At 38.1% G+C, this 9,259-nt stretch overlaps 1 protein-coding gene across 1 annotated transcript in view; it reads right to left on the minus strand.

Moving 5' to 3' along the window:
- Positions 1-1,375: 1,375 nt before the first annotated feature.
- LOC104466885 (mitogen-activated protein kinase kinase kinase kinase 3) overlaps positions 1,376-9,259 on the minus strand; it is a gene marked incomplete at its 3' end in the record, with an annotated part of 21,128 nt that continues 13,244 nt past the window's right edge. The window contains exons 6-12 of the mRNA XM_010080446.1: positions 7,489-7,536; positions 5,300-5,342; positions 4,559-4,631; positions 2,123-2,254; positions 1,757-1,819; positions 1,592-1,673; positions 1,376-1,486 (exon numbers count right to left, since the gene is read on the minus strand). Coding sequence (XP_010078748.1) covers positions 1,376-1,486; positions 1,592-1,673; positions 1,757-1,819; positions 2,123-2,254; positions 4,559-4,631; positions 5,300-5,342; positions 7,489-7,536 — 552 coding nt within the window. The remainder of the gene's footprint in view (positions 1,487-1,591; positions 1,674-1,756; positions 1,820-2,122; positions 2,255-4,558; positions 4,632-5,299; positions 5,343-7,488; positions 7,537-9,259) is intronic.

The following is a 9,259-nucleotide window of genomic DNA, read 5'->3' on the forward strand; positions in this document are numbered from 1 at the left end:
AGTTTCGGTTTTCTGGTTTCTACAGAAATACTGCTTTCATGGGCCTCAGAGCCCTCTATCATCACTGAACAAACAGATAACTAAAGGACATCTGATCCTTAGAGCTTATGGTAAGAAGAAGATCCGAGTTCCTCAGTGCTGTCTCTATCAAGAATCAGATACCTTTCTCTTAACACTGCCCTGAAAGTCAACCACATTAAGGGTTTTCTTGTGTGTTTAACTTCCCTAAATTTTTTTTTTTAACAGAAAAATTTACTTAAGTGTGCTCCACTACTTGCAATTGCTTTTAGAAGTACTGACTATTCAATCCTTATGCCTTCCTCTCCTTCCCTACCATTTAGGAAAGACATAAACATTGCACTCTACAACACACAGACACAAAAAAGATCTATTTCACTTTGGCTTCCTTCCACATTTATTTCTTTCAACTTTTAAGAAAGATAGACTTGGTGCATGTCAACTTGTCTTTGCTGTTCCAGATGGTAAAAGCTCATTTAACTTCTAAAAATCTGAAAAACAGTACCTTAAAGTAGTTGCTACTTTTAAGCTTATTTTCCTTTGAAGGCATTTTTTTAGACTAGTCTATCCATAAAAGAAATTAACAAAAGTATGCAATGAATGAATCAATGGCATTTGTGTCAAAAGGATTAACTTTCTTCCCCCAAAAGAGATCATTATTTAGGAAACTGTAAACATTTGGAAAGTCTTCACTAACATACAGTTAAGGACAAAGACAGGATGCAGTAACAAAATATGTTTTCCCTTCTTTACGAAACACTTCAGTCCTATGCTGTTTTATTATCTAAGCGTGCTATTTTTTCCCAGTTGCTAAAGCAGAAAATCAGAAACTCTGCCATAAGTGAAATCAAGTTTCAGAGTATTCTAAGACAGAAAATACAATCCACAAGAAACACATAGCAAACCATTTGGCAAAAAGAACTACAGGATCATTCTCCTCTTCTCATAAGAAAGCAAATTAGGAACAAAAGAACAAGTTCTATAGAGGCATAAAAATATTTTTATGAATGCTTTCTTTGCAGGTGAACGCAAACATGATTTCACAAAGAAACAAAGCAGAATGCATGACAGAACTCAGGACTGTGGAAGTACTCCATATTTACTGTTGCAATATTGTTGAATGACAACAACAAACAAAATTTCAAAGTGTTTACATCTATTTGTCTTTGAGCTTCTCTCCCCCAAATATAATGAATTTTGGCAAGTGCCTGAACATGTGACAGAGCAGCACAATCAAAAATAAAAGCAACCCTTGAGAATATTCCCGGATCACAAAACACCCTGTACTTCAATAGATCATTTAGTTTTGTTGGCAAATGGAAATGTAATCTGATTCTAAGACATTCCACATTCCTACCTCAGGATCATCATCATCAAAATCATGGTAAGTGGAATGATCAGGATTATTCATTTTATCCAAAAGTTCAATAGCAAGACTTCGATTTAATGGCTGGGTAACAAAAGGATGCTGAAAGACAGAAGGAAAAACAGATGTTAAGATTCCAACCACTCATACTAAGCATATTTTAATTTTATAACTCAAAAAAAAATCATCCCATACATAGATTTATACCTGTAGTAACTTTTCAGCTGTAGGTCTTTTTTTAGGATTTTTTGTAAGCGCCATTTTCACAAAATGATGAAAACTACTGGACCTGTAAAATGAAGTGGCAAACATTAGAATAAATTGCCCAGTAAAATACATGATCATTGCCTACTGAAACAGAAAAGTACTTACCATTTCATTTTGTCCTTTAATTTAGGAGGCTGGAAGTTGCTTTTTGTCATTAGAAAAAGTGCTCTGAAAAAAAAATGAACAGTATTTCTGTGGTTTACACTGCCATACATATATGAGATGAATTATTAAACATCTTATTTAGTCGGAATGAAGAAGTCCATCAGTTTAAGAGATGCTACCAGGACGACATTACACATTTAGGCACCAAAAATAAAAGTTGTTACAATTTCTATCACGTACATTCAAAACACTTACAACCCCATAGCCGTGCAGTACCTGCAAACACCACAAGCACACATAGCCATTGCTCCAATTGGATTATTTATGAAGCTGTATTTACACACCAAGCTTTAACCCCTTACTAACCGCATCGGATGTAGGTCAAACATGGGAGGCTGAAGTTCTGCAAGCTCTATAGCAGTTATTCCAACCGCCCACAGATCACAGAGTTGGTTATAGCCACCTTTTCTTTCTACTGCGGCAACTTCTGGTGCCATCCTAGAGAGTAAAAGACATTTTCAGATAAACTTCTTGCCACAAATCAAACATTCTTCTGTATGCAGTAGTCTAGTGCTCTTTTCCCTAAAGCTCTCAATCTATATGCTCACAGAATATACATTTATACATGTGGATATGTATATATACACGTACGTGCGTGTGTGTGTGCATGTGTGTAAAAGGTTATGTAACGTACACATGAAGTACTCAATCATATTCTAGTAGCTAACAGGCAGTTTCCCAAACAGCTATTTAGCAGTAAGTGGATGAAACCAATCTATCTCAGACTTATTTGCAGGCACAAAACAACCACTCGGCAACCAAAGAGCCTAAAGTATAATTACTCAACTACAGGAAAATCCAAACAATATCCAAATTCACACATTGCCCCAGAAAGCGACCAAGTGACTTTGAAGAATTCTAACAAACAAGAAGTAACAAAATGTCAGCTTTCTTGTATACTGAAAGCATGAGACCTGAAGACTCATTGTCACCTCTGCACAGAGCACTCCTTGTTTGTGAAGTCTGCCTCGCTGTCATGTCAGCAGACCACATTTCAGTTAAAGTAGTTTATCATCCTCAGGTGGCAAAAATGAACCAAACATAACTGACACATCAATAGGAATACCTAAAGCAAGTGATTCACCAAGCGTTACCACGTTTTGAACGGCCAAAGTGAATTATGGATTTGATTATCCTACATAGTCATATCAGATGGGAAACGTTAATGTTTTTTAGCTTTGAACTTTATTAGTCCAGATCACCTGAAAAGTAGCAGTGGAACTGGAGAACTCAATATCGGTAAGGCAGGTGAATGTCACGTCGTGAGAGCTCCAGTAAAGCAGCAGGCATTATTTAACACACAGACATCCTCATTTGTAAATCTGAAAACATCATCGAGTTGGTGGTACAACTGATTTCAAGTTGCAAAGTTAAACTATATTGACATACATTTCTTTGGGAGTTCATAAAAAAACCCACTCACTCTAAATCGAAAAGGAAGGAGTTCCCAAGGTACAGGGGGAACACGGGTTAACTTTAGAAAGACATGGAGGAGCGCAAGGGTAAACAGCAGGGTCACTAGAACGACAAACACTGCACAGTAGTTTTGCCCTTCACTTCCCTCCCATCCAAGCACCAGCGCCTTACCTGCCCAGACACCTCTAATGATCACTAAAACCTCCACACTACCTGTTTCCAAGTAACTCTTCTTCTCCACCAACAATTTTGCTTCCGCGCTTCTCCTCTCAAATCTTTGAGAAGCTTTGCAAAGAAAAACTGAAGCTTTTCATCAGCATTTAACCTATGTAATGCTTTCCAAGTTGTTGTTTAAGGTTCTGACACGTCATTTGAGGAGCCTGGCACAATTTGGAAGTTACAGTGATACAGGCCAGGACTAAGGTCACCTAGACATCTCAGGAAAGGGAGACAAATCAATTACACGATCATGACCGATGGGTGTTTGTTATCTTGAAAGGCAAGTGAATCCATGCCTTGGCTTGACGTACACTGCAGAATAATGCTAAAAGTGCTATGCTTGGCTACTTCAAGAGTAAATACTTAAATGAGGGGTTTTTTCATTATATAAATTTTTATCTTGTACCTATTATGCTGTCAGACAACAGAATTTTGAATATCTTTCTGAGAAAAGTACAACAAAAGTGATATTTTACAGTGAAGTATGTGTGTCATTTACTTCAAGGCGAAAGAGAACAATCACTTCCAGTACAAAGAGGAGAAAATAAAATGCCAAAGTTCAGAAAAGATAAATTATGCAAACTAGTACTGAAGGAAGAATAAAGATGCAGTACAGATAGAAAATATATCTATGTTTGAATACAACCAGTTCTGTTAAATAAGTAAAAAGAAAAAGAATCCTTGGAGACAAATGAAACTCATTATCAACTGAAGAGGTGCAGAAAAGATGTATCTAGGGTGGAGGGGAAGAAGCCTAAACACCAAAAAGGAAAATCAAGGAAGAAAAAAAAAAAATTAAGATCAGAGATAAAAAGAGGCAAAATTGTTGACAGTTTTAATTTAAAGTTTGACTGAATGGAGATACACTAGTCAAGTGATGGTAGCACACAGACAGCCTTTGAATTTTTCAGAATGCTAGAGCATTTTCTCTGATACTGAGCTAACTCAGTATTTAGCATAAGTAATACAGATATGATCACTAGAAAGTCTGACACAGCCTATAGTGATCAGTCTACCCATAAAGTGACACAGCATGCTTTTATAACAACTTTTCAACAGTATTATATATGTTACTATTCTATTAATGGCCAAGTAAAACACAGTTACCAGTATGGGGTGCCAATGAATGATTTCCTTTTAGCAATTGTAGCTGTTATCTGTGCAGATACTCCAAAATCAGCTATTAAAAAAAAAAAAAAAAAAAAAAGGCAAAACCAAAACAACAGTTAATAACTGATTTGATACAATTAATTGTTAAGGAACACAAGTATGGTTTCCCCATTTTAAGAGTTTCTTAATTATACTGGAAATATTTAACAAAAAATAAATACCAAAAGCAAATGATGGAAACTTGGTGTATCAGATACCATTGGTCAGCTCCTCTCGGCTGCCTGCCAAATATGCAGGCTGCACACAAACATGCCCCTTATCAACACAAGAAAGGACAGGCCAGCGCAGAAGCCCTAACAGTTACATGCAGAGTTTTAACACGATAAAATACATCATTTAGTATTACCAAGAGATTCCTTCAGGTAACCTTTCAAGGTACATTTCACACCTAAGCACTCTGGATCGTACATTTGATTAAAAAGTTATAAAAACCTGTGATTCGATTTTTACTTCTCCCTTACAAGATCAGAAAGTCTTTTACCTCAGTGTTCCAAAAGTACTCCCATTACTGCTCAGACACTAATTGGCTCGTGCAGTTAGATATTATGAGCAAGAGAAAAATAATTCTGATATTCACTAATTCCTTACATGAACCATTACATCATGAAACAAAATACAGAAGACTGCTGCTTAGAGCACATAAAAATCTCTTAGTAAAACTAAATCATATTAACTCACCTAATTTTACATGTCCATTATCCGTTAAAAGAATGTTTGCTCCCTTAAAAAAAAAAGTAAGCATACTTTAATTAAAACATGCAGATTCCTCCAATACCATATTAAAAAAAAAAAATTATGTGAGATCTTATGGTAAACTAGGGGACAAACACAAACCAAGGATTGTGTGTTCAAGAAATCTCCAGCCTTACCAAAGAAATGTTTGTGAAGTTAGCAAATTGCCATTCTGTTTTATAAAGATACTTGAATATACAAGGCTTCCTCACTAATTTTTAGTTTAGTACTCTTTACTCTGTACACAAAAACCTTCCAAAAAGCAGAATATGATGATTTGCCTATGCTGATGAACTCTTGCTTTTTTTCTATTTACACTGACTGAAAGGAAATAAGAACTCTGAAGTTCAAAGAAGAAGTAATTTGATTTTATTTTCATATGTAGGAGCTGGTTTTGTCTTGTTTGAGAGACATAATAATTATAATTATAGCCTTAAGGATCTGCCTTGATATTCAAGTGTTTAGAAAAACTATTTCCGTCCTTACGCAACAGAGATTGTGTTAGTGGTAGATTTGAAGTTAGCTGTTGTGTGGTTATATGTACCACTCCCCGAAGTGGCAGTTGATACCATAAAATTATGACGTAAAAGGACTGAGAACAAACCTGCTCTGAAGACTGAAAGCAGGTAAAGGTTGAGTTGAGTGAAGGCTGGAGCTGGTTAAACACAGCTCCAGACGTCAGCACTGCCCACAAACTAGATCAAAAGGCAGCACAGATGGGCCTCTAAAAAACTACATTTTTACAGATTATGGCTTTTCCCAGAGAAGGAAAAGACAGGCCTGCAGTAAAATGCAGCTTACTTTGGCCAACGTCACACAAGGACAGTTAATGAGCCTTGCAAATGGAGCTTGGAAAGTTAACGTGCTCTTGACCTTGTTCACCTTTCAAGACTAACAGGACAGACACTCTAAATACATAACCTAGCTACTGAGGCAGGTAAACATTATTCAACAATCAGGAGATCTGCAGATGAAGACAGTATTTTTCCATGCTCATGAGAACAGCTTTAAAAAAAATAAAAATCCCAATGTAAGCACTGTAAGCATTTTTTAGAAACAAGTATACATGCACTGTATCCTTACAAGCACCACTTTACATTCTATAAAGTGTAATGAAAAATGTTTAATTTTTGTTTCTAAAGTAATCTTTCATTCAGAAATTATTTTTATGAGTGTTCAAAACCCAAATATCCTTCTGCAGTCAATGAGAACACCTTGGAATCAGGTTGCATTAAGGAATCTACAGTTGAAGCTACTAAGTACACTGCATCCCTAGTCTGAAAAAAAACCACCAACCAACCAACCAAAAACAAACCGAAAAACCCACAAACAAACCAAACCAAACAAGCAAAACCAACCCCACACATAACACAAAGGAATATGAGAATTTACTGTCAGATTTCCAGGAGGAAGCCTGCCAGCCTGCCAAATTTAAACTGCAGTCTGAGCAAGGAAGAATTTGGGAAGGCAGAGAGGAGGTAGTAAAAACACCCGGTGCTTCATCAGGAAGCACCAGAAGGAAACTACAACAGAGAACGTAAGAGTCCAAACAAGCCACCACACAACTTCGTCGAGATGTTTAACGAAGTCAGTGTTAAGAGCCTGATTTGCAGTACCCTCTCAAATTTTAGCATGTGAGACAGTAGCCAGAAGCAGTCTCCAAGAACCACACAGAACACAAGCCACTGCCCTGAAGTCTGCTCACCAAGAAACGAAGCAAGCAGCCAAAGCAACAGCTCTGCTCAGCAGCTGGTTCAAAGAGAAGGGGACATCAAGCTTCTTGAAAAGGTGTGGGAAAGACCAAACCTTTCGTTTTGCAGGCAGCACATCCTTACAGTCATCTAAACACATGTTGCTCTGGACACTAGCTGATGCCTAAATTTCACACCACTGGGCTAAATAAATAGTATGTTTGGCTCCAATTAGAGAATAAACTATTTCCATGCAGGCATTTTAAAGAAAGATCTTTTTTTTTTCCCCCTTCCCTCGGGCAGAAAATTTTATTTTATTCTCCTAGATAGAAAAACCCTGCATATTTAAAAATATCCTCCAAATTGATAGATAACATTAAAGACCCATCAGAGGTGATGTAGCCTACTTTAAAAACACCAAAATTCCCTTCAGTTTTCACTTACCTTTATATCTCTGTGCATTTTTCCTTTACTGTGAAGATAATATAGTCCCTGCATAAAATATTTAGATAATAATTTAGTCCAATATTTTTCATTTTATATACATTTATTTAACTACCAGACATATTTAGGATCCAATTCAATCATCTAAATGACTCACTGACTGAAGAACATTCTTATATTTCAGTGTATCTGAACTGTATTTGCAAATTCAATATACGTAGTAGGATAAGGTCTAAAACACAGGACAGATGGAACGAATACCAATCACCACATCTATTGTAAGACAAGCATTCCCCGACCAAGTTTTCCCCCGGACAACTGGACATATTTCTGGGTCTTGATGATACTACCAAAGCATTTTAGGACTCAACAAGAGTTAGAAACTTTTAAGTTTAAATTCTGCAAGAATTCTATAAAACTGAATCCCTGCATGACAAATCACAGCGCACATCAGTTTTGACAGTTCAGGCTTCTCTCTAAAATTCTCTTCCAGGGATAAAATGACACATAAACATCTTCCTCGCTCTGCAGTCATGAATCTCCACGAAGACTACATTTACATGGGAGATACATACATGTCAAGACAGAATTTTTTTTTTTTTGCCAGCTCATGCAAGACATCACAGGAGTTGATTGCAAAAATAAATTAGGATTGTTTTCAATTATCAGCATTTTCACGGATGGTCCTAAAAATACCAACAGGAAAAATGAGGAAACAATCACTTACATGACTTGGTACTTAAGATTTTAAGTGAACAGCATTGTACAGATAGACAACAGTACCACTGAAGATACAGTTTTGGGGTGTTTTTTTGTCAGTTCATGAAAATCTGAATACAATTTAGCTGAAGCACTAATCATTTACCAAATTCAACTCCTTAAATAAACTTCAAAGAATCTTAACCTGTTTCTCTGTGGGAAGTGACTGACAATACCCAGTTAGTCCAGTGGTTTTTCAGAGTCCTTACTGCAGGCATGCATGCATACCCCAAAATGGGACTCAAATTGATTTTGCTACAGAGATTAACCAATCAAAGCATGGAATCACAGAATAGCTTGGGTTGGAAGAAACCTTAAAGCTCATCGACTTCCACCCCGCTGCCATGGGCAGGGACACCTCCCACTAGCCCAGGTTGCTCAAAGCCTCATCCAGCCTGGCCTTGAACCCCTCCAGGGATGGGGCATCCACAGCTTCTCTGGGCAACCTGGGCCACTGCCTCACCACCCGCACAGGAAAACATTTCTTCCTCACATCTCATCTCAATCTCCCCTCTTCCAGCTTAAAGCCCTTAGCCCTCGTCCTGTCACTACACTCCCTGATCAAGAGTGCACCCCCCCATCTCTCCTGTAGACCCCCTCCAGGTACTGGAAGGCTGCTAGAAGGTTTCCCTGGAGCCTTCTCTTCTCCAGGATGAACAACCCCAACTCCCTCAGCCTGTCCTCATACAAGAGGTGCTCCAGCCCTTGGACCGTCTTTGTGGCCTCCTCTGGACTCGCTCCAACAGCTCAACAGTGACCCAGAATTGGATGCAGCACTTCAGGTGGGGTCTCACGAGAGCAGAGTAGAGGGGGAGAATCCCCTCCCTTGACCTGCTGGCCACGCTTCTCTTGATGCAGACCAGGATCCAGCTGGCCTCCTGGGCTGCAAGCACACATTGTCAGCTCATGTTCAGTTTTTCATCTACTGACACCCCAAGTCCTTCTCCTCAGAGCTGCTCTCCATCCATTCCCCTCCCAGCCTGTATTTGTGCTTGGGATTGCCCCGACCCAC

Source organism: Pterocles gutturalis, unplaced genomic scaffold (assembly GCF_000699245.1).
Source record: "Pterocles gutturalis isolate BGI_N339 unplaced genomic scaffold, ASM69924v1 scaffold12296, whole genome shotgun sequence".
Classification (NCBI taxonomy): domain Eukaryota; kingdom Metazoa; phylum Chordata; class Aves; order Pterocliformes; family Pteroclidae; genus Pterocles; species Pterocles gutturalis.